Here is a 24,652-nt window from a genome sequence, read left to right as displayed (position 1 = left end):
AAAAGCCAAGAATTAATTAAGTACGGCAAATTGATTTTAAGTTGGCGAGGAGAATGGGTGTACTGAACTCCAAAGTGGCGGTTCTCAAACATGCACACCGAACCCTTTGGCGGAAATTAATCAATTCTGTGATTTATTTGTAGCTAAAAGCCTAAAAGAAAAAGTAAGTTTAAATTTCTGGGGTATTAAAAGTAATTTGCCAAAATAAAACGGGTAATTTACAAATAACTCAAAAGGACGGGTGCCATTGATTGGGACCTTGTTGGTTGGTCCGTGATAGGGTCAAAACCACCTACCCCCCACGACACCCAATCCAACTGAGAAAGCAAAACAACATAACAACAATTCAATTTTGAAAGCTTAACCTCCATGTGAAACAAGTTCACACCCAAAATTTCTTGCTGTTATAAAACCAAGTAATTTTCCAATCAAGTTCCTCTGTTTTCTGCAAAACCCACTTCGAGTTTTCCATACCTTCGGGCTGTTTTCAGAGGTAAAAAATGCTTGCTTTATCTATTATTTATGTGTACCCAAAGGCATATTTTCTTGAATTACTGATCTGGGTAGTCTTTTTTATGTCTTTTGATATTAAAAAATCATATCTTTGATGGGTTTGTAAGGTAATAATGCACTATGTTTCTGTTGCTGCTGGTCTAAGATCTCAAGAGCTATGCCGTCTCGTTCTTTTTGATTGATTCTTTTGAAGTACTTTGATCCCTTATCCTCTGGTTAATATTTTATTTCTCAAATGTTTAGGCTGATGCTTTATAGATTACTGCTTCTTTGTTATGGAGTCATTACATTTGAAACTTGTGATGTATTCTTCTTAGGACATTAAAGTTGATATTTTCCTTTTGGTTCACTTGCAATGAGAATCACGGTTGTGCAGAATCATGAATTTGTTGTTAGAATTTGTATTTTAGTTTCTTTCAAAGTTGCAGATTATCTTATCATACGGTCGATTCACATCATTGGATGTTGTAATGATATTTGATGTAGTTATTGTTCAAATTGAGTTTCAAGTAGCTGTTTTGCATGTTCAGCATATCCTGGCCTTTCAGCATTGGTTATTCATTTAGAGTCTGGGAATTTTCAATAAATATTTGGAATTCATTCCTTTTGTCTTTCCTTTTTTGAAGAATGATACTCGATAGATTCTTGAAGATAAATTAGCTCATACTGTAAGGCATACACCCTAGGGATGCAGAGAAAGATGTTAAGAGCTCCTTTAAATACTCTGATTTTTTATTGAAATAATCATCATAATAATACCGACTTAAATAATTTACATAGCCCATGTAGGTATAGGAAGGTACCTAAGAAAGTGATTCCACTTTGAAGACTGATCCTAGTATTTAGAGTATTTTGGCTTAGACATAATTTCCTTTTACACATAATGCACGTAAACTAAAATCTGTATGATTTTCATAAAAATACTAAGCCTTGAGCTATTCTTAGGTAAATCAGTTAGCCTGATCTATTGACACTTAAATATTCATAATTTCCTCTCAGAAAACTTTGATTCATGTCTGTTTGAAGCATAGAAGAGGAGATATCTAGAGTTTTTCCTACTCCTGTATGGCTTGCATGGTAGTTTGCTCTCAATCAATAAGTTTGGTTTTGAATTTGACTCTGAACCCAGACTATAGACTTACTTCCACACTTATTCCACTTGTGTCATTACTTCTAACTGCTAATGAGTTGAACTGCACATTTGTTTTTAAGACACCTGTTGTCAAAGAAAAGGAAAATAAAACCTAACTGCTACTCCTAAATGCAAGGAATAGTAAATTCTGCCTGTAGATCTTTTGCTTGAAGTTTTAAAGCTACCTTTTTAAGCATCTTAAAGTAGTATCATCTGTTGTGTTGCATCCTTGTTACTGAATCCTATAGATGCATACAATATTTGTGCATTTTCTTAATCTGTTTTGGCTGGCTTCAATCTTATATTGTTGGGTTTAGTGCCATGAGACTTTGTGCTGTATTTATGCTTTGGGATATCTATATCAGCCTTTACATTTCAGTGTCGCAATGTCTACAAAGAATTAGCCTCAAGCCACTTGCAAAGCTTGTTCTCTCTTTGTTATCTATATAATTCTAGAAATAGTTTTATAAAGTTGCCATTTAACGAATGATGTTAAATTTTATCATCCAGTAGATTATAATGGTCGGCCTTACTAGAATTGGCCTTGCTGGCCTTGCTGTCATGGGCCAAAATCTCGCCCTAAACATTGCTGAGAAGGGATTCCCAATCTCTGTTTACAACCGGACCACTTCAAAAGTTGATGAGACAGTTGAAAGAGCTAAACAGGAAGGGAATCTTCCTTTATATGGATTTCATGATCCAGAATCGTTTGTTCATTCTATCCAGAAACCTCGTGTCATAATTATGCTTGTGAAGGCTGGACCTCCTGTTGATCAAACCATTAAAACTTTATCAGTTTACTTGGAGAAAGGGGATTGTATCATTGATGGAGGTAATGAGTGGTACGAAAACACTGAGAGAAGAGAGAAAGCCATGGCAGAATTAGGGCTGCTTTACCTTGGAATGGGAGTTTCTGGTGGTGAAGAAGGTGCTAGGCATGGACCTTCTTTGATGCCTGGAGGTTCCTATGAGGCTTATAAATATATAGAAGATATCCTTCTTAAGGTGGCTGCTCAGGTTCCTGACAGTGGTCCTTGTGTCACTTATGTTGGCAAAGGAGGATCTGGAAATTTTGTTAAGATGGTTCACAATGGGATTGAATATGGTGATATGCAGCTGATTGCAGAGGCCTATGATGTACTGAAATCAGTTGGGAAGCTCTCTAATGAAGAATTACACCAGGTTTTCTCAGAGTGGAACAAGGGGGAACTGCTGAGCTTCTTAATAGAGATCACTGCTGATATATTTGGAATTAAGGATGACAAAGGAGAAGGATATCTGGTAGACAAGGTTTTGGATAAAACCGGCATGAAGGGTACTGGTAAGTGGACAGTTCAGCAAGCTGCAGAGTTGTCTATTGCTGCTCCTACAATGGCATCATCCCTGGATGCGAGATTCCTTAGTGGTTTGAAGGAGGAGAGAGTTGAAGCTGCCAAGATTTTCACATCCAGGGGCTTTAGTAACATTCTGGCTGACGTAGCTGTTGATAAGAAAAAGTTAATTGATGATGTGAGACAAGCTCTATATGCATCTAAAATATGTAGCTATGCTCAAGGAATGAACTTGATACGTGCAAAGAGTATTGAGAAGGGGTGGGGCTTGAAACTTGGGGAGCTAGCTCGGATCTGGAAGGGGGGTTGCATCATTCGTGCTGTTTTCTTGGACCGTATAAAGAAGGCCTATGATAGAAACCCAGACCTGGCAAATCTTCTTGTTGATCCGGAGTTTGCTAAGGAGATTATAGAGCGACAGTCTGCTTGGCGAAGAGTTGTTTCCCTTGCTATCAATTCAGGTATTAGCACTCCTGGTATGTCCTCTAGCCTTGCTTATTTTGACTCGTACCGCAGGGAAAGGCTGCCTGCTAATTTAGTTCAGGCTCAGAGAGATTACTTTGGAGCTCATACTTATGAGAGGATTGATGTCTCAGGATCCTTCCACACTGAATGGTTCAAGATTGCTAAACAGTCAAAAATCTAAAAGTTTTCTGTAGTGGACAGGTGTAACTTGCATCAGTGAAACATTGCCATTGAACTTAATTATACTGCTTAATGGCTCAAGGACTGTAATATTTCATTTTGTTGTCTTGGAATGATATCAACTCAATTTTTGGACACAGTCCTTTTATTGTTCATCTCCCTGTACAAGCCCAGCTGGCATAGTCGTTTTACTTTTAATTGTCTGCCCCTTCTGCAGAATATGAGCTTTTACATTCCGCTTTGAAGGGATAAAATAAGTTCTATCTGCTGCTTGTTGAAAACTGAATCACTATTATATCTTATTTTTCCTGTTGTTGCTTCTTCTCTTGTCCTGGACTCCTTTTTCAGGCCTTTTGAAATTTTGATGCACATATATCATTGTAAATGATAAACTTCGACACCTTTAAGCATTAAAAGAAATTTTGAATTTCTTATACTTGATCTATGGGAAAAGATTCTATAGACTGTTTTGTAGCCTGGAAAGGTCATGCAGCCCTAAATGGGTCATGAATAGTTTAACTAAAGTGCTTTTAAAATCCTTACTAGAAATATACCACACTTTTCTTGGATAAACCCAAGCTCATCAACTTTCATGCTTGGTGTTGCAGGGTTCACTATGAATTTGGATTGACTGATTTTCTAACTCTGCTTTTTCCTACACCAACAATCTGCAGAATTCAAAAACCTCCAACTTGTTCTCCCAGCTTTTCCCTTCTAATTTTAAGGTGGGGTTGGTGGTTGGATCACTTTTACAAGCATTGCTTTGTTTCACTACCGGCGATGATTAGACCTAGCCCCCCTTCAGTCCCCACAGCCCCACCATGTTCCCCTTTCTTATGCCCGTTTGAGTTTGTAAAGGGCTTCTTATAGGTGATGCCTTCTCTGATTTGTAGGAGCCTCCGGAGATTTGGGAAAGAAAAAATAGGTAAAATATTTAAATTTTGATCGAAATTATATAAAAATTTATTATTTTTTAAAATAAACATTTTATCATAAAATTTTTTTTTTAGGCACGTAAATTTAATTATTAATCAATCGTTAAGTGTTTTTATCAATTTAATGATTTAATAAGAGTAAATAGATAATTTTATTTTTGATTAATTTTTAAAATTATTATTATATAATTTTATTAATTAAAAAACAAAACTCCTCCCCCGGGAACCCGAATGGGACTCCCAAGGGTTCGCGTGGGAGTACCGCCTTTTCTTGCAGTGCTGGGGAGTATTTATTTATTTTTTAAAATATAGTAATAGTTTTTTAAATTAATATGAAAGAAAGAAATTTTAGTTTTTTTATAATTTTTGTTAACAGTATTTATATTTTTAGAATGGAGAGTTTATTTTAAAAATTAATAAATTTATTTAAAATTTCAATTAAAATTTAAAAAGTTAAGAGTATTTTAGTCAAGAAAAAATCTTATGTTTAAGAAGTCTGCTAGTCATATATTTGGGGGGATTATGTGCCTCAAAATGAAGCATACTCAAAAACATGTTGTGATAAGACACAATCACTTTGACAAGATCTTTTAGGTTTGTTGAAGAGGTAATCAGTGCTAATCAAACCATTTCCAGCTGTCTCATCACCAACCAAGTCACCAAGGTCTGTTTCAGGACCTGTTTAAGGCTACAACGCGACTGATCAATGAAAAGTTCACTGCACCAAGTCAAGGTCTGTCTCAGTAGTAAAATAGAATACTTCCTCCTTGCACAGTACATACTGTTGAGTTTGCATCAATCTGCGGACCTCTTGTACGTAGTGTAGTACTTTTCTCCGGAGGGAGACCTATTGCACAGTATATACGGAAGTTTACATTTATTTTTATGTCAGGGGTTTGTATGGTTACTAATATTGTAGTACTACATACTATCTGCCATTCTTTTCATGCTACCAACATATATACGCTATGTATCTATGTATGTATGTCACATACAATCTCTAGCTCTTTTCAATTCTCATGTAACAATCTTTGCAACAGAATTTAATACTAAAAACATTCATAATGATGATGATGATGATGAGAATAGCAGTAACAATAATAAGGAACTTACATAGAACGCATTAAAACACCCTGATATATGCTTCACCGTGAAACATCTATGAGATTCTCTAGCCAGCTATACCCCATTCAACATTGATACTGATTTTGTGAAATCCTGAGAAACAGAATCAGCAGCCATGCGTCACTAACAGAGTGCTGGGGAAATTTGGGACACACCTATTCTTCCTGGCTCATAATGTTGATTGTCTTCACTTTCTCTCCACTTCGAACATGACTAGCAGCACTAATTGCCTTACGCTCTAACTTTTCCTTCTCAATTTTGTTTCTTCTTTGGTCCCTTTTGATCACCTGTTTGTGAAGTTTTTCTGTGGAGGTGGACTTAAGCGTTTCATGCTTGTGACGATCCATCCCCAGATTTTGCTCACTGCTGCATGGAAGTTTGTGATGACTCGGCCCAGAAGAGGCATCTGAAGCCATTGAGTCATCACTCTCATCATCATTGTGGCTGTTACCGTCATAGTTGCCGCGATGATTTTTGTGGTTGTCTTCTTCCTGTTCATGAGTATCACAATCGTACTCATCAATGTAATTGTAGCGATCGTTTTCTCTGGTGGAGGAGCCAATATACATGGTCCAACCAGACTCACTGCTGCTATGTTTTTCATCTTCCATGCCTCCGAGGATATGAGAAGCCTCCATGGCAGCCACTGGAGCCAGCGGACAGGATGCAAAGTTAAAACAAAAGAGAGAAAAGTCTTGGGTTAAGAAAACGTGTTAAATATTTCTAGTACAAAGTGTAGTGTAGAACTTTGTTTATTACCTAGAAAGTGGACTTATAGCTTTGTCTCTCTGGAGTCTTGGCCTTCGTCAAACAAATGCAGCTTTACACACATTGGTCGAAGGAACCTAACCCTTACAATGCTCATAAAGCTCTTGCAATCACTGGCTAGAGCAATCCTAGCACCATTAATTCTCTGAATTTAATCACTAGAAGACAAACTTTTGGTGATATATATGTTCCTGCATCTCATAAATATGATAAAAGTCTACAGTTCTGAAACGTGGAAGGAGAAAAGAACAAGAGTGTTTTCACTTGGTTAGTATCCTTCTGTACCTGAAAAGTACCAGAACCTTTACCTCTCTGTCTATCTCATTAACAACGAGCAGCGTTTCGTTTAAGGTGGAAATCAGATGAGAGAGAGTAAGAACCAGAAGGTGGAAATCAGATGAGCCCACCCAACAAACAAGGAGAATATATATTAGACCCATTTTCTTAAATAGGTTAGAACAGTAACTCTTCATTATTTCCTTAATGTTAACATTATTCACTCCTATTTAATTCATCTGTGTCATGTCACGAACAAGCATCAGTCCTTCCCTTTTTAAATAATGCAAGGAACCTAACAGGGTGGTTTGGGCACTTTGTATTGCATGGGGAGTATCTGACGTTGGCAAAAGGTTGTTTTAGCTTCTAGCCTTCAGTTTTTGTTGTTCCGTTTTCAGTCTTCCCCAAAAGTAATCCCATGTCTTCTTGTTTCTTGGGCAGATGTTAGCAGTAACTCCTCCATGGGGCGGCTGCTGCTGCTAATCACATTTATCACATCGAAAACAAGCCTTGGAGATGCAAGTAATTGTCCTAATTCTTGACTTTATGAAGTGTCTTGTCCCTATTTCACCTAATCATGTGACTTAATGAGCATGCCTTGCCCACCATTAAATGGCCATATCCCTATAGGTTTCTGCTTTTTTGTCTTTTCACAGATTTGTTTCTGCTTAAGCTGGCCTAGTGAGGGCCCTTGCGTCATGCTTGCTTTCTAATGCTCACCCTTTTGGGGATCCATGTGCCCCTTCTCATAATTAGACAACATGGCCCTAAACAGGAAAACTTTCTCATTAATTGCATCTTTGCTGTTTGCTTTACAATATCTGAATATGTTCCCTCATTTAAAACAATGTAGATTGTTCACTGTTTTTCTGGGTTTCTTGATTTCCGCAATTTCCATGTTGCTCACAGAATCACCTTTTACATTTGCCTGCTGATTGTTGAAAGAGGCCTTCTTGGAGTCCAGGGATGCAAGCCTGCCTAACAAAGATCAAGGACAAACTAATATCTTCCCAGTTTCTTTGCAACCATGCTTTCTTAATTAGTCTAACTAGTAAAATAATCAGCTTCAATTTTGTCAGAAATAGTAGGCTATCTTAAATTACAAAACCACATGATATGTTTGTTTCTTGTGAGAAAATGAAGACATTCAAGAAGCAATAATAGCCTTCCATCTCACTTACATAGATTAAACAGGTGATCTGAAGAGCTGTGTCATGATGTGATTAGTCATTGACAAATTGCAAGAGATGATCTATTCAAGGCCCTCACCTAATCAGGCTCTGGCCATACCAGATTAGACACCATTCCTGGTCAAAAAACCAAAACAATGTAAGCTGCCTCATTTTGAACCTCTCATGACCATGGAAATCATGGCATAAAAATTTTCTTCAGTTGAACAAATTGCAACACCCTGGTTAAGGAAAAATTTAGTGGACGATTAGAACTAAATAATGACTGCAAATTCCCATGAAAAGGGCAGTGTTACATTTGTTACTGCTTGTAATCATTGGTGATTGCTGCAGTGAACTTTATCAAGCACACCCAATTCTATAAAACGAAGCTGCCACTGTTGAAAATGGTCGACGGATTGGAGCTTCCTCCATTTTTACGTCTCATAATTAGTTCACTCCCTTTTACTTGCCATAATGCTTATGCATTAATGCCAAAACGGTTCCTTAATCATTAATTAACTATCATTAGTTTTCTCTCTAATTTTATTTAAAATTACAAGTAATTTTTTAAAGTGACCCATCCTTTTATGGTGATAATATTTCTCATCCATTTAATTGGCTTTGAATTGTATGGCGTTGCACTGCATCCTATATTCCTATTGATTATAACCTAGTGTTGGGATTCCATTCTAAGGGTCAGAAAATAAGTGGTGGACGGGGGAAGGAGAAAGAGGAGGCGATAGCTCTCTATGCAACAGGGGGAGGCCCCCCCCCCTCTGGCAATATTCCATGGTGGAGGTAGGGGACCTCTCGGTTGGCCCAGAGGTTGCAAATTGTCACGGATATACGCCTTTGGCAGATGAGAGCTAACTGCTAAGTTAATTAGATGCTACATCTGATTTCTTAGTCAAGTTACCTTTTGGAGACTGCCAAAGTTCTGCTATAGCTTTCTTAGGTTTTCTCCTTGAAACCTGTAATTAACCTACTTCGGTTTGCAGCCAGGCATGCAAATAATTGAGCTGCATGACGGTTTGAGTTAACCCCGACTTAACTCAAACTCTGTTAAAAGGGTGAAGGAAATCAAAGTTAAACAGTTGAAACTCCCATTTCCTTCATCCAAGCTGCCACTTTCTTCCAATCCTTCAGCATTAGAGGGTAAAGGTGATTTTAGCTGCAGTGGCAGAAAAAACTTGATTCTCTTATTGTATTCTTGGAGAACAAATGTTAGGAGAAGTGGATACTTGACCTTGGGAACTCAAACTCAGCGAAGATCCTCGTACTTCCAATGGAACAAACTTTCACTCATTCTTAGGCCAGTTCCTTCACTTATTCATCTTCTCAAAGCTGGGCCTTAAGGTTTCTTATCTGGTAAGCACAACAGCAAGGCCCAATGTATAAGATTATACCAGCCTTAGACAAAAACTTTTTAACATCATGAATGAGCCCTATTTAAGATTAATTAAAACATTAACTCTTTTTAAAAAAAAATATTTAATGTAATTTTTTTAAGCCACCTATGAGACAAGCCTTGTGGCCCTAATCCCTACTTTAGGCAGAAATCATCTCTATGATATAGGGTCATAGTTCTAGTCCTTGACTCTTGCATGCAATGTCAGGAGGTGCAGCGGTGTGACTAGTTTATTTATTGCCGTATTGGGCCACAGGCAATGAAAAGAGAAGCTTATCCAAAATACAAAAAGATGGGGGAGAATGTGACTTGTAAAGAACAAACTGACTGCCACCCTGGTAGCCATGAAGGTGATGGTAAAGGTGGAAAATCCAAAAGTTTCAGCCAGTTGATAGCATCAGCTTCTGCCATTCCTTTCTTTTTATTCTGTACATTAACTCAATGCCATGTGCCTTAAGCCTGGTAGCGAGGGGGGAATGGGAAGTTGCCAAACCTCTTTCTGGGCCTGCTGACCTAACATAAGTCCCACCCTTTTTACACCAAACCTGCATTTGCTTCGACTGTTTCCAGAACCACATTGAATGATTTAACCTGAACTTATAATTAAATGTTGCTTGGTGAAGAAGCCACAATATCTAGGAGTTTACATCAAATGAAAGCTACTGGGGCGGAGGGGCCTGGGCTCTGCCTATATTTAGGGAGGGGATGGGAGGAGAGGGGGGGACTCTTATTGCAGGAGTACATCAGCAACTGCAACAGCCCAGTCTTGACCATCAAGGTCATTTTCCCTTTCTCTAAAATGATGGAAAATATCATAAATGGAATCGAAGTTCTGTTAATTTTTGAAGCATTAAATGTTATTGAATTGAGACACGTGGAATCAAATAGGCTGTAATTTGACTGGTGAAAACACTATCCCATTTTGTAAATACCTTCTTACTTAATTCTATCAATTAATGTGGGAATAGGAATCTTTGCATTTACTCTATTGCCAAGAGATGCTTACAAACCACAAAAAATGAAAAAAACAAAGCTTTGTCAAAAAAATTAAAAAGAAAAATTAATGTTGACTTTTTAATGCTTTCATGTCCATCGAATTTTGGTTAAAAAATTTAAAAAATAATCACATTTCATGAATATAAATATTCTTTAATTTAAAAAAAAAATCTAATGCGAGCGTCTAAACATGCATTGACGTTCCAAGGGGATGAAAATGATTACTTATAAAATGATGTTTAAATTAAATAAATTTTTATAATTAATAATAAATTAATTGTTATCAGTTAAAAATTTACGTGACATTAACACGATATTAATGTGAATGGTGAAAATATTACATGATTATATCATTATATTACATAAGTGTGTTGTGTCACTACCGTGTGATATTACATGATAAGTTTCGTTTTAACTAAAGACAGTTAATCAATTATTAATTATAAAAGACGTACTCGTCTCAAAATGAAAATGTAAAATTTTAATTAAACGTAATAAAAAATAAAAATTTATTTATTTATTTTGTAAATAATTCAAAGATTTTATTTAAAAATAATATTATCTCTATTTCAAAATTAACATACCCTACTCACCATTACTCTTATTTTTTTAAAATATACATAGTTATTATATCATAATTTTTATTTTACATTTTATAAAATTTAATTTTAAATTTTAAAAAATTTCTCCATAATTATTATTCAAAATAATACACAATAATCAATAGATAGCTTCTGATGTATGATGAATAATAATACTAATAATAATAATAATATTATTATTATTATTATCATCATTATTATTATTATTATTATTATTATATGCATGATTTTGAGATGGGCAATTTCAACAGAAAGGGCAAAATGGTGAACCGAAAAAGGAGTGGCAATTTAGAGAATCTAAGAAAACCAGTGTGAATTATAAGACCGCTAATAAATATATTCTTGGATTCATTTATTATTTGCTTTTGGGCTTAACGAAAGCATACTTTCTACTTTATTCACTAAAAAGGACACACAAAAGAAATTAAAAAAGGAAACAGAGAAGCCGTGGACTCTGTGTTCCTGTGGATGTGATCCACACCCTTTCTTCCTGATTGTTTCCTGAGAAAATTTTTGGATAAAAAATCAAAGCTTGGGAGCGAGGAAAAAAATGGGTTTGATCCAATATGTCAAATCGATCAATTGCGAACAAGAAGCTTACCCTGCTTATGAAGATTTCATTGTTCTTCCTCTCTTTGCTCTGTTTTTCCCCTCTGTCCGCTTCTTTCTCGATAGATTCGTCTTTGAGGTACTTGGTTTTATCTCTTTTATCTGTTTTTATGATAATTTTGATTGGAGTTTTGATTTTCTTCTTGAGTTTTTGAAATTTTTGTTATTTTAATGTTTTGTCTTTTAGCCGTTTGTTGAATTGTTTTGATGGGTTGTTTTTGTGATTATAGGATTGGCTAATATAAGATTCGTGGTTTTTTTTTAAATGTGTTTATGGTGCTGGTAGTTGCTTGCTGCATGTAAATGGTATTACATGTACTTTTATGCTTCGTGAGGAGGTTGATATAATGCTATGAGTGATGGTGAAAAGAATTCAATTTGGGTTTTGGAATCAGATCCTGGTTCCACTGTCTTTTAGTTATTTTTTGTGGTTACTGATATTTAAAATGAATAAGGTATAGAGTTGAAGTGTATTTAATCGAAAATTTTGGAATTGATAAAGATTATAATATGGAGAGTATGTTGAGCAATTTTTCTATTTGCATTACACTTCAGTTATGGAATTCATTTAAATTGGACTTGATCACATTGTTCTTGCTTATGTTAATGCATTGGTTTTGAAATGGCTGCATTTGTCGAAGTCTAAGATTGGTCCCTGTATTATCTTAGGCAGTTTGGACTAAATGTAGTCTCATTCCCTAGGATGACTAAATGTAGGTCTTTCTTTTGTTTTCTTGAGTTTTTCTCTCCTTTGAGCCTATATATAAGTGTCTTGCCATTGTTTTGACATAGCACTTCTTATTGGTAAAGCTTCAGCCCAGGTTGTTGTTTGGACATATTTTATAATTGATTGAGAATTTGCCTTGAGTCTTATACGGTTATGAGTTATTCACAGACATCTGGAGACTTTTTACCAATTTCTGGAACTTTTTGAATTTACCTTCTTTGCTACAAAAACCTTAATGCTCTTGCTTTCTTGGGCAGACATTGAAACACTGGCATCCTCCTATTAGTTGTGACTTCATTGTGTGTGGGCTTGCTTAGTGCTATTTAAAGATTTGTTTTAAGATTATTTCTATGTATGTAAGTACTATGTCCATGTTGATATACAGGTATTTATCATTTAAGTTTGAAATTGGAAATTTTCACTGTTATAGGGAGACAGTTTACTGTATTTTGCTTGCTAAATGACTTGAAATAAATCAAACTAAGGTGATCTTTTAGTGTGGATAAAGTTCATATCGTAGTTGCTAAGATAAAACCATAAGCATAAATTAAGAAGTAGAAAGCTGCCCCTTTTCATTCTTCCCATGTTGAAGTGGTTGTCTTGAATGTTGAGGGGAAACGTAGTCCAAATTTGGCATATTGGATTTCAAGATGTCAATTATGTGATGTAGTCCTATTTATCTTTAGCTAGTTTGGTCGTTCCTCTCCTTGTTTCCTCTCTCTATTTTTCTGTCACTGTCTTTCATCCTAACAGTTTATTCATTTTCTGAAAATATTTTACATGGTTTCAGAAAGTTGGAAGCCGAATGATTTTTGGAAAGGGGCACCAGATGATGAATGTCAATACAGATGAGAGAAGGAAGAAGATTAGAAAATTTAAGGAGTCAGCTTGGAAATGCATTTATTATCTGTCAGCCGAAATTTTGGCTCTCTTTGTAACTTATAATGAGCCTTGGTTCAAGAATACAAAATACTTCTGGGTAGGGCCTGGAGATCAGGTCTGGCCTGATCAAAAAATTAAGTAAGCTTCATCAACAATATGTAATATATTTGCTGCTGTTTGATTTAAATATCAATGTTGGCATAAATATATTCTTGCATTTATTATACAATCAAAGACCAAAGACATGAGAAGTGCAGCTTTATTAACTCAAAGACTAACTATTGTATTTCTTTTCCAGATTGAAATTAAGGGGACTTTATATGTATGCTGGTGGATTTTATACATACTCTATATTTGCTTTGATCTTCTGGGAAACAAGGCGTTCTGACTTTGGGGTCTCAATGGGTCATCATGTTGCAACTGCCATCCTCATTGTGCTATCTTACATATTTAGGTATGCTCTGACAGGTTCTTTCCTATACATAAGTTAGACTCATAGATTAAAAAATTTTGCAGGATAGTTGTTTCTGTTCTCATGCCAGTTGCTTGCAGATTTGCCCGTGTTGGTTCGGTTGTTTTAGCAATTCATGATGCTAGTGATGTATTTCTGGAGGTAGGGAAGATGGCCAAGTACAGTGGTGCTGAAACAATTGCTAGCTTTGCATTTATTATTTTTGTTTTGTCTTGGATCTTACTGCGTCTCATGTACTACCCATTCTGGGTCCTTTGGAGTACAAGGTTTGTATAAGTTCATGCCTGATATATATTGGCTACCGAAATTTATGAGTTTCTTCTTAAGCACTGCAGAATCACACTCATGTCCGTACAGATAGCACTACATTTAAGGGTGGAGAAAAGCAACCAATAAAAAAAGTTATGCTTACACAAATGATAGTGGCTGACTGTGGTGCAGTAAGCAGCAATGTTTATGCTCTCGGTCACAAGAAAAAGAAATACTTTTCTGGGTTTTTTCAGTTCACACACTTTAAGCCCTATAATTGGATTAGTCCTGGTACTGTGAAATTTATAATATTTTAATCAAAATTAGGAATTCTTATAATACTCAAAATATACTTAATAAAGAATTCAGTATCATGTGCATTGAGCTCCATGTTTCTGCCCCTTGAAAGTTTTAACCCTTTCTCCCCTGATATGTGGTTAATGATGGATCCTTTTGGTTTCAGCTTCAGTATACATAAGGATTTATTTCTTTAGTTTTATACAAATCATTTCAGGAGTGGTGACATTTTGATGGAAACTGGTCCTTTTTTTTAAGAAAAAAGAAATGCTAAGTTTGCCTTCTGGTTCTCATATAATCTGGAGAATAAAAATTGATTTAAATTATATTTTTAATTTTGTTCTTTTTATTAATCTTATGTCCCTCTTCTATTGCAGTTTTGAAGTTGTTCAGACATTGGACAAGGAAAAGCATCCAGTGGATGGACCATTTTGTTATTATCTGTTCAACACACTTCTATTTTGCCTGCTTGTTCTTCATATTTATTGGTGGGCACTAATGTATAGAATGCTAGTCAAACAAATCAAATCCAGAGGCAAACTTAGTGAAGATGTCAGATCGGGTAAGTAAAGCATATTTTGTCACATGGATGTAACTGCATGTAAGTACATAGATGCACCATCGAAAATATTTTGTCACATGGATGTGATTGTATTTAAGTGCACAGATGAACTATAGAAAGAGTGATAAATGAATTTCAATAAGTATTTCTGAACAAGCTAAATATGAATTTACTATTTATATCTTTACGTCAACTGGCTTAGATCCTGATTGATAAATGATAATGAATGTCACATTTTCCGACCTTAGGATAGTGCACAATTTTTTGCTCATTTGTAAATAACTTTATAAAAAAATTAATGCTGTAAAAAGAGCTTCATACCATTGTTCATGCATATTTTCATTTTAAATCCCTCTAGAATGTGCTTTCAAGTGGCTTTCCTTTTAACTACATAGCTGACTGTTTTATCTTTACTTTTCATTTTGACCTTTTATTAATTTATGCAGATTCTGAAGGTGAAGATGAGCATGAAGATTGATCTGGAAAGGAGGAATTCTGCATTAACAGGACTTATGAAAAGGTAATCTTACTTTTATTTGAAAACCTCATAGAACTCATCAATTTGATTTAGTAGAATCAGTCATAGACCTCCAGACTCAGTTCTATTTAGAAACATCATAGAAAGTCCTCTTTGGTTAAGTGCACCACAAGTGACTACAAACGCTCTTGTGCAAAGTTTTAGTTTTCACTTTAGTTTCTTTGTCTTCTTTCTCTGTAAACTGATAGCGTCCATTTGCCCTCAAACTGATAGAAAGGTCTCTTGTCATATGTTTTTGCAGATGGCAAACAGCCCCCATCGGTTTACACATTGATATTCTTTTAAGCTGAATGAAATACTCGCATTTTCCTTGTAATTAAGGGAATTTTTTATTGTTTCGAGATGAGGTACAGAAGCATTTTGAAGAGTAGTTTAGTTGTTGATTGTTGATGTCAGGCTTTGGGTCCTTTTCAGATCACAATGTTGGGTCTAGGTCTGCTGCCTCACCGGTAATTTGTTGTGAGAAAACACGTTTACCATGAAACTGTAATTCACCATCTCAAAAAGGAACTCTGCAGCCAAGTTGAGTTCAGAATTCTTTTACCTGCAAGCCAATGATTCTTTGCCTTTCAAGTAAATAACAGAAAAATTACTTCATTGTTATGACCTGGGGGTTGAAATTTGACGCTTAAGTACCCTGGCAGGTTGGATCTTGAATTCTGGTATATATTTATACAAAGTCCCTTTACCCACCAGGGTCAGCAAAAGCTCTACTGCAAATGGGGACTTTGTCTTGTATTAATATCAGTTAGTCAATCAGCTGTTAAGTATAAAAATTAATTTAATTTAAAATAAAAATACAAGAGTTCAAACGTAACAAAAAAATAATTTATTTAAAATTTCTTGAGCAATTTATGTAATTAAAATTAAAAGCAAGAACCTCGTCGATAATTCTATTTTGGGCTGGGCCAGCGGTCATCTGAGCTGGGGAGGAGGAGAAATAATAAAGCCCAAAAGAAAAATAAAAATAAAAAATAAAAAAAAAAAAAGGAAAAGGAAATACTAGTAGCTCGCCCAAAGGGTCACCAGCAATTTTCAGCTTTCGAGTTGGAAGATATACGGGGAGACACTGGCCGCCTCTTCCCAACGACGTCGCTCTCTACTTACCGGTAAGTCCCTTTGCTTCTGTTACTTTTTCATCAAAACCCCAAACAAGATCTTCTGCTTGTTTTTTTTCATGTATTAGTTCTTGATTTTTATTGCGTGCAGCTCAATTTTTTAGAATTCTTTGCTTTATTTATGGGTCTGAACTCTGAACATGAAACAAATCAGTGCAGTTATTGTTGGACAGATTTCTTGTTTAGATGCATCAAGTCCTTAACTTCCAGGTTATGCATGTGAAATATTTGAGAAAAGGACGGAAGGAAAATTGGGTTTCTTTGAATGAGGGGAACAAAGTGTGATTTAATGACTGTATGGGGTGAAGGTTACCTTCAGGGTTAGTTATGGAAGTAACCCATTTTTATTTTCTGATTTTTTTACTGGTTGAGTGATTAGTACTATAGAAATTTTGTTGATCCTTGGACTATCCTTTCTTTTGGGAAATGCCCAAAAGATTATATTCATAGATTGTTATTGTAAATAGGAATACTTTTTGATGATCAGACATTCTTGATCTTTGTAGCGAATTTGAATTTTTATTATCAATCTCGTGCACTTTTGCGATTAATGCTGATAATGTTTCTGTTTTCTTTATTTGGCAGTGTGTGAAACTTGATTTTTAAATTGTAAGAATGGAAGATGTCATAACCGAAATTCCCCCGCCTTCAAGATTCTTCCAGGAAGATCTTAACAACTTTATACCTCCATCCCCATCTCTCCCGTTGCCATTCCTTGTACTCTCTAATCCTAAGCCTGATAAGCCCCTTCGTCCATCTCTCCTTGTCATCGCGTTATCATCTCCATCTTTGTATATCTTCCACCATTTGTCAACTAAGACCTTAATTGGAAGTCTTATCCTACCTGAGATCCCTTTCTCTGGCATCTCTGTTGAACCCTCGCTAGGAGACAAAACCTGCAACATCTATTCGCTTAATGATGAGGACAATTCTACTCTCCTTGTGTCAGTTCAACATGGTGTCTCTGCAGAGAGATCTCACTTTGTTGCAAGGTTGCTGATAGGTGAGGATATTGTTCCTGAGAGGGTTCTGATATTGGATTCAATTCAGAGCTCAAACTTCAGGGGCAAGCTCTCACCAGATGAAACATATGCTTTTAAGCTGGAGACATTAGCAGAAAGAAAAGGATCAGGTGGTGGCAATGTAGACTTCTCACTGCTAAAGGGTTTAGACTATTTTCCATCTGGTAGTATGATTGATGGCTTGGCTGCTGCTCTGTTGAGTCGTTGCCAATTGAAGAACATAAAGGGGACATTGTGTGTTTCATGGCCTGAATTTGGTAGTTCTGTTGTGACTCTAATTAGATCTCTACTGCAAAGGAATGTACTTCCTAGCCTGGACTTGAGCTTAAAGGGAGTGGTGCAGGATCAATATGCAAGGTTCAATCGAATTAGGCATCAGCCTTATGATACCGAATTGTACACTTAGTGAACTACATTTATGCATTCGCCCACTCACACAAAAATGAAGAAGAAGAAGAGAGATAGTTTTATGTTTTATTCCTTTCTTAACATTTCTCTCTTTTTGACATGTTGTTCTGCTGCATATTTTTTTTGGAAGAGGTGCATGAGAGTAATTCACTAATTTGTCTGCTGGGTTTTGCCATTTCTTTTAAGTTGAACTTATAAGAAGCCTCTGAACTTGCTCCTGTTTGACCTTTGTCTTGCATGTTATAACTGATGTGATTCAGAATTACATTAAACCAATCTCACCCATATTGACAGCAGTTATCCTGCTTTACATGTCATAGGAAGTTAAAATCTGCTTGCATATTTACTGGAATTATCATTTCTAGTCTCTGTCGCTCTAAACCTTGCTAATTGTATATCCTTTTGTTCCATGACATTATATGTTGGTCTTGACGTTATCACCTAAGATTTAGCCCAGGTCCCTGGCATTAATAATGATACCTTGGATGGTCTTGCTTGTTTTGGAACCTCTAGATGGAATATTGTCTTATTTGAGTACTCTTTGCATGTCTCTTTCAATTTTGTCTTGCAAGCACAGAAAACAGGTTTTGACAATAAGCCGAAAGCGCCTGTTGGCATCTAGAGAATAAGGTCTTTTGCCTGGAGGAATTGTGTTTTGCATAATGATTTACAATAACTATTCCTTTAAGGATGAGATGATAAATGAGCTATGCTCATCATCCAAGGATTGATCTCCCGTTTCTGAACTTGAGTTGAAGAAGTTATGTCTTGTACAAAGGGTTATGCAATTGTGATCACAAAGCAGTTCTAAGCCCTTGCAATAGATCATATAATTGATAGTCTAGGCATGCAGGCTTGGGTTGGTTCGAACCCAAGCCACCCCTTCCCCAGTGAATTCCTAGATTTTCCTCTTGTATATATAATAATAATTAGTTAAAAAAACATAGACAATATAGCTTGAGGACCTCCTCTTACAGGAGCACTGCCAAAGTCTTTGTTAGGTCTGACTTATGGAAGTCATTCTGTTTGTGGCAATTGCTTTTGTATGTCGGCGAAAGGCAGACTAGAAAGACTGGATAACGGGCTGAAAGGCGAAGAGGGGCGTGCATGGTTCAGTTGCTTCTGAAAGGAACCATTGAGACACATCTAGCACCCCAGCATTCTTGTAATACTGGAATACGTGGATGACAAAGTCAAATTTTGAATGAGAAGTCTGCATTAAATCAACTTCTTTTGACACGTGATTCACTAATCTCTTGCACTTCAAGAATCAAGATCACAATTGTGCATCTAGATTTTTTTTATCCCCCTGGAAAAGCAACTGAAGAATGAAAATACAAGAAAGAGTATATGCTATTTCATTGTTCTTGTTCTTCAAGTTAAGAGCGTCAAGCAGTGAGCTGAATTCCAAATTGTCAGGTGGAACTTCATCAATATTGAAGGCATTGGTTTAACCTAATATGTTCAACTAATTAAGTCTATGTTTTATAACAGATACCAAAACGATTAGATAATCACATGTTTTCCTTTGGTTTAATATAGATTATTAACGACCCTTTAGTCAGAGACTTGTCCTTTTCCCCCCAAGGCTTCAACTTGCTAGATAAGTAAGAGGAGGAGGCTGCAACTTGTTTGAAAGTTAAACAACTGAAAAAGCAGTGAAACATTTGCTGTTATCTGTTTATGGTTTGGTGGCTCGCCCAAAAACCTTTTCAAGAAATTTATTTAAATATAAGATTTACGTCATTGAATCTGTGTCTAAGTTATAGTTTTTGGTTTGAGAGCATCCACCAACCAGGCCAACATTAGTTGCATCCTCTCTTGACTAATTACACATATATTTTTACTAATACTCAAACGGTTATGCACAAGGAAAAGCTTTCAGAATTTCCACCTTCTTTTTCCCTTAAATATCTTACAGTCCCACCCATTTCCCCATCCATTCATTCGAGAACAGCTTATGCATAGTAGCAAAAGAATGGGGCATTACCCTTCTCTGAGCAGTGTGAAATGTTTCATGGTTCTGGTCTGTATCTCCGTTTTCAGCTCTGCCATTTTGGCAAGTGAACCTCGCTTGACATTGGATTACTACAAATCTACATGTCCGACTGTGTTTGAGATTGTGAGGACAGAAATGGAGTGTCAAGTGCTCTCTGATCCTCGCAATGCAGCCTTGATTGTTCGACTACATTTCCACGATTGTTTTGTTCAGGTGAATCCGAGACAAATATCAATGCATATGTATTGCTCAAAATTAGTTTGGAGGAAAAATCCCAAAAAAAGAATTTACATTTATTATTATGAATATGGTTTGTGCAGGGTTGTGATGGGTCAGTTTTGCTTGATGACACAATCAACTTGCAAGGAGAAAAGAAAGCTTCTCCAAATGTAAACTCCCTTAAAGGATACAGAATCATTGACAGGATTAAGAACAAGCTTGAATCAGAGTGTCCTGGCATTGTTTCTTGTGCTGATATCCTCACCGTTGCTGCCAGAGATGCTGTGATTCTGGTAAAAATCAACATTGATTTGTACAAATCAAAAGCCTACAACACTTTAACAGTCTTAATGCTTGAGTTAGTCTTATTTGTGTTTTGGTCTAATTCTTTGCAGGTTGGTGGACCTTACTGGGATGTACCAGTGGGAAGAAAGGATTCAAAAACTGCTAGCTATGGTCTTGCCCTGGAAAACCTTCCTGCTGCTACTGAGGGTCTTCTCAGTATTATATCAAAATTTCTTTACCAAGGCCTCTCAGTGACTGACATGGTGGCTCTTTCTGGTAAGCTATTCCTAGAATCTTTCCTAATATCCTCTCTTGTGTTTAGTTCTCCATGGCTCCTGTTTCAAGCTATATTATATTTTTTTAATGAATAAAAATATTACTACTCGAATCTAAAATCTTTATTCAAATTATATTCGAGATTCGAGCATTTAACTAGTGCATGATTTCCTTTTTAAAAAAGTAAGATTCGAATCATCTTTTTTCAAATAAAAAGAAAATCTTTATTCAAATTTCGGTGAATATCTTTATCACTTGAATTAATAAGTTTTTATAATTAACATACATAACTCTATTTGTGTAAAATAAGTTTAAATACAGATAATTATCTTTTAATTTCAAGCTAAGTAACTTAACTTTAGAAATATTAAATTCAAATCATAAACATATTTTCTCGAGAACAAAATGGATAAAAATTATTATTGATATATTCAAAATTTTAAACCCAAAAAAAAAAAAAGATAAGAGTTTATAGGGGGAAAGTAATGAAGTGAGATATGTATGAAAGACGAAATAAGATTGGACAGAAGTTAAAAAAAAGACAAATATAAGAAATTTAGGTTTGGAAGTAAGGGGGTTAGATAGGAATTTAAGTAAAAAGAAATGATTTAAAAGAGAGATTGGAACTTGCTTTATTATTATTATTATAAATATAATAATGAGTCAAAGCACTTATATATTATGGTTTAGAAAATGTATTTAACCATATAAATTACTTTTTTATTTTTAAAATAGTGTTAATGGATCATGCCATCAGTGTAAACCTACCAAATATTTGGATGGCCTCGACACCTCCAAATAATGAGTAAATTCAATGAAAATTGCTGGTTGGCTCGGAGTTTATTTTAAGATTTTATTTTTATATTGTTGATATAATATTTTAAAAAATTTAAATTATTTAAAAAATTTTAAAAAATTTATTTTTTATTATGTTCGATCAAGTCTCTATATTTTTATTTTAAGTTAAATAAATTTTTATATTTTTATTTTGAGCCAAATTAGTTTTTATGATTAATGGTTGATTTAATCAAAATATCATTTGTCATTTTATGTCACGTAACACTGATGCAACATGTTGAAATGTTACAATTGATAATGGCATGATATACTGATATATCGTATTTAATAATAATATAATATGATAAAATGAATATGTGGTATTTTTCACTATCCATATGAACGTCACGTCAGTGTCATATAAGTATAAAATAACAAGTAATATTTTAACTAATGAAAATCAATCAATCATTAATTATAATAACTTATTTGATTCAAAACAAAAACACAGAGATTAAATTGAATAACAATAAAAGAATAAGGACTTATTTTAGTACATATAATAAGAAATATATGTTAGGATTTAATATTTTTGTTCACATATTTTACTCATTAAATAAATAAATAAATATATACTTGTCGGGCTCATGGGCGAGCTTGGTTATAAAAGTTTATGACTGGTCCGACCTCTATTTTTGGCTGGGCCTGACCAAAACAAATTCAACCCAATTAAAAATCCTAAATTAGAAAATAAAAATATTTTGGAACCACAAGATATAAAGTTCTTTAATGTTTTCAGGGTCTTTTATTCATATAAAATGTTCATTATCTCAAAGCAAATTCTGCATAAGTATGTGTAAAACCAAATAATTGGATTGTTGAGACTTTTATGGGACTTAGATTTTCCATTGTTCTGTTTGTTGTTTCGGTGGATGCCACTTGCAGGGGCTCACACCATTGGCATGGCACGCTGTGTGAATTTTCGAGCTAGAATCTATGGGGACTTCGAAGCAACTTCAGGGAAGAATCCATTATCCAATTCATACCTTAGCAAATTGAAATCCATTTGCCCTGAAACCGGATCAGGAGACAACAACGTAACAGCCATGGACAATGTCACACCAAATCTTTTCGACAATTCCTTTTACCATACTCTGCTGAGAGGGAACGGGTTGCTCAGCTCGGACCAACAGATGTACTCGAGCTTGTTGGGGATCGAAACGAGGAAGCTTGTCCAGAAATACGCAGAGGACCCTGTTGCTTTCTTCAATCAATTCGCGGATTCGATGGTGAAAATGGGAAACATTGTGAATTCGGATAGCTTTGTGAGTGGTGAAGTGAGGAAGAGTTGCAGATTCGTCAACACTTGAAAAAGAGAGCTGCATTTGTTCGATGAATTACGTAGTAATTGTTTGCATGTGCCAAAGAAGAAACAAAATAAAAAGTTTTTAATTTACAGTTTTCATCGAGTTGTCAAGAAATTGAAGTTTCCTTTGTACCAAGAAATTTAAGGAAACTGAACGTTTATGTAAGATTCATTTTAAACCAACTATGCAACAAAGTGGTTTTCCTACTGCAATTTGATCTCTTTAGCCTCTTTGGCTAGGTGCCTGTGTCACACCCCTTCTTAAGAAGAAATAGACTGAGTGCTTCAATCTCCCGTTCAATCGGTAAGGGGTTGTGACACTTATAAACATAAGTGTTGTACATTCTATCAAATTAATTTTTTAAAAAGAAAATAATAATCTCATGACATATGAATAAAGTACACATGTATAAAACTATGTCCAAAAAGAGATTTTAAATTCAATTCATAAGTTCCCTCTTATTTAATCAATAACATTTTTAAAGTTTTTTTTCTTTTAATTGGAGCTTAACTCCAAATAGTTCAATGAAATAAAAATTTGGGGTCTTATGTGAAGTACTTATTCGAATTTTTTTGGCATAATACTAAAAAAAAAATTCTCTAAATTATTCAAAAAAATTTAATAAACTCTTATTCTTTTATTACTTTTAATCAAACTCTTATATTTTCACTTTGAGTCAAATACATCCTTATAACTAACGATCGATTAATTGTACTTAGTCAAAACGTTACTTATTTTTATATTACGTATTGCTGATGTGGTATACTGATATCAATAACGAATTCATGATTTTATGTGAGAATAGCTAAAGAGTAATTATAAACGTAATCATATTATATATAAAATTTTATGCATATAATAATAAAGAAAATTAAATATTGAGGGGTGGTAGTCGTCACCACTTGCCACCCCCTTCCCCATGGCTTCGTCAATGGTTAACATGTTTTAGTAATGTAACATAATTACATTATTATATAATATTTTCATTTTTTACTTTAAATTTGAGTTTAGTCGTTACGTTTATATATAAAAAAAAAAAGATTTTTTTGTCCTTTTTTCTACGCAAATGCACTAAATAGGGCATGTTGAAATGGTAAACGTTGATGAAGTCCATATAAACCCCTTTTTCTTTCTTTTATTTGGGCAGATAAAAAAAAGTCTATACACGTTTAATAGCTTTAAATTCGATGCTTGATATTTTAGTAAGAAAAATGTGATGCCAAATATAACAAGGTTTGTCAGCGGTGATATTTTCTTCCCCTATACTTCTTAAATTCTTACTTCTTCTAGTAATTATTGACTTTGTTTTTTGTTTCTTTTACCAACAATATTTTGACTACATATACCCATTTAATAAAAAAAATATATCATACTTAATTCTACGACAAAACGCATATATCTAACTCGAAAAATTAGATTCGAATCTTTTTCAATTTAAAAATAGTATCGTATCAAATTTTGAAAAGAATTATTTAAAAAATGAAAATATGTGAGGGTAGTGTTTCGGTCTTATAGAGTTACCTTAAGAACTTTATATAAAAATTTGTCAAACTTAATATTATATTTTTTTTGATTGATTTGTTTATTTGGTTTATTTTAATTGACTTTGATACTAGATGTCGTTCACGTTATATACATGATAAAATATTAATTTTGATTATTATTTTTTATTTTTAAATTTAATTTCATATAAAAAATAATCATACATGTTCATTAGACAAGTTGTGACTCAATGCGAACTAGACCTATATTATAAATTTAATTAATTAAGTACTCAATTTCATTTTCATCTCATGTTTTCCTATCAAACGTTCAGGGATGAAATTTGACGATGAAGTTAAATATTATCGATGATGAATAAAATTATTGAAAGAATTCCAACGAAACAAAATTTTGATTTAAAGGTAAAAAAAATCTTTAAAAAGAAATTTGGTCGTTTTCG

General features: G+C 34.6%; 5 protein-coding genes across 7 annotated transcripts; 4 read left to right on the top strand and 1 right to left on the bottom strand.

The window, feature by feature from the left end:
• LOC18610129 (6-phosphogluconate dehydrogenase, decarboxylating 3) lies at positions 242-3,940 on the top strand. Of its 2 annotated transcripts, none has more exons than XM_007045623.2 (2): positions 242-493; positions 2,159-3,940. In XM_007045623.2, the coding sequence occupies exon 2, from the start codon at positions 2,165-2,167 to the stop codon at positions 3,620-3,622; it is 1,458 nt and encodes a 485-aa protein (XP_007045685.1). In that variant the 5' UTR covers positions 242-493; positions 2,159-2,164; the 3' UTR covers positions 3,623-3,940. The 2 variants fall into 2 exon arrangements, with proteins under 2 accessions (XP_007045685.1, XP_007045684.1); XM_007045622.2 differs by having other exon boundaries at positions 2,156-3,940.
• LOC18610128 lies at positions 5,557-6,620 on the bottom strand. The gene is made up of 2 exons (XM_007045621.2): positions 6,441-6,620; positions 5,557-6,327 (listed from the first exon to the last, which is right to left on the bottom strand). The coding sequence occupies exon 2, from the start codon at positions 6,317-6,319 to the stop codon at positions 5,837-5,839; it is 483 nt and encodes a 160-aa protein (XP_007045683.2). The 5' UTR covers positions 6,320-6,327; positions 6,441-6,620; the 3' UTR covers positions 5,557-5,836.
• Positions 11,267-15,842, top strand: LOC18610126 (LAG1 longevity assurance homolog 3). Of its 2 annotated transcripts, XM_018116112.1 has the most exons (7): positions 11,267-11,591; positions 13,030-13,259; positions 13,420-13,575; positions 13,674-13,859; positions 14,517-14,701; positions 15,148-15,221; positions 15,481-15,842. In XM_018116112.1, exons 1-6 carry the CDS (start codon positions 11,454-11,456, stop codon positions 15,177-15,179), a joined length of 927 nt encoding a protein of 308 aa, XP_017971601.1. In that variant the 5' UTR covers positions 11,267-11,453; the 3' UTR covers positions 15,180-15,221; positions 15,481-15,842. The 2 variants fall into 2 exon arrangements, with proteins under 2 accessions (XP_017971601.1, XP_017971602.1); XM_018116113.1 differs by lacking the exon at positions 13,674-13,859.
• Positions 16,226-18,012, top strand: LOC18610127. Its single transcript, XM_007045620.2, has 2 exons — positions 16,226-16,348; positions 16,943-18,012. The coding sequence occupies exon 2, from the start codon at positions 16,973-16,975 to the stop codon at positions 17,783-17,785; it is 813 nt and encodes a 270-aa protein (XP_007045682.2). The 5' UTR covers positions 16,226-16,348; positions 16,943-16,972; the 3' UTR covers positions 17,786-18,012.
• Positions 19,675-22,922, top strand: LOC18610125 (peroxidase 11). Its single transcript, XM_007045616.2, has 4 exons — positions 19,675-19,999; positions 20,107-20,298; positions 20,401-20,566; positions 22,289-22,922. Exons 1-4 carry the CDS (start codon positions 19,748-19,750, stop codon positions 22,711-22,713), a joined length of 1,035 nt encoding a protein of 344 aa, XP_007045678.2. The 5' UTR covers positions 19,675-19,747; the 3' UTR covers positions 22,714-22,922.

Source organism: Theobroma cacao, chromosome 2, assembly GCF_000208745.1.
Source record: "Theobroma cacao cultivar B97-61/B2 chromosome 2, Criollo_cocoa_genome_V2, whole genome shotgun sequence".
NCBI classification, from domain to species: Eukaryota; Viridiplantae; Streptophyta; class Magnoliopsida; order Malvales; family Malvaceae; genus Theobroma; species Theobroma cacao.
Note: the sequence above shows the minus strand (reverse complement) of the source record. Positions and strands in the feature narration are given on the sequence as shown.

What these genes read in the sequence shown, in the direction of transcription:
- LOC18610127 (XM_007045620.2), top strand. Translation starts at nt 16,973, where the DNA reads ATGGAAGATGTCATAACCGAAATTCCCCCGCCTTCAAGATTCTTCCAG.
- LOC18610125 (XM_007045616.2), top strand. Translation starts at nt 19,748, where the DNA reads ATGCATAGTAGCAAAAGAATGGGGCATTACCCTTCTCTGAGCAGTGTG. An exon ending in CCAGAGATGCTGTGATTCTG is followed by an intron (nt 20,299 to 20,400) that starts GTAAAAATCAAC and finishes AATTCTTTGCAG; the next exon opens with GTTGGTGGACCTTACTGGGA. An exon ending in TGACATGGTGGCTCTTTCTG is followed by an intron (nt 20,567 to 22,288) that starts GTAAGCTATTCC and finishes TGCCACTTGCAG; the next exon opens with GGGCTCACACCATTGGCATG.
- LOC18610128 (XM_007045621.2), bottom strand. Translation starts at nt 6,319, where the DNA reads ATGGAGGCTTCTCATATCCTCGGAGGCATGGAAGATGAAAAACATAGC.
- LOC18610126 (XM_018116112.1), top strand. Translation starts at nt 11,454, where the DNA reads ATGGGTTTGATCCAATATGTCAAATCGATCAATTGCGAACAAGAAGCT. An exon ending in TCGATAGATTCGTCTTTGAG is followed by an intron (nt 11,592 to 13,029) that starts GTACTTGGTTTT and finishes ACATGGTTTCAG; the next exon opens with AAAGTTGGAAGCCGAATGAT. An exon ending in TGGGTCCTTTGGAGTACAAG is followed by an intron (nt 13,860 to 14,516) that starts GTTTGTATAAGT and finishes CTTCTATTGCAG; the next exon opens with TTTTGAAGTTGTTCAGACAT.
- LOC18610129 (XM_007045623.2), top strand. Translation starts at nt 2,165, where the DNA reads ATGGTCGGCCTTACTAGAATTGGCCTTGCTGGCCTTGCTGTCATGGGC.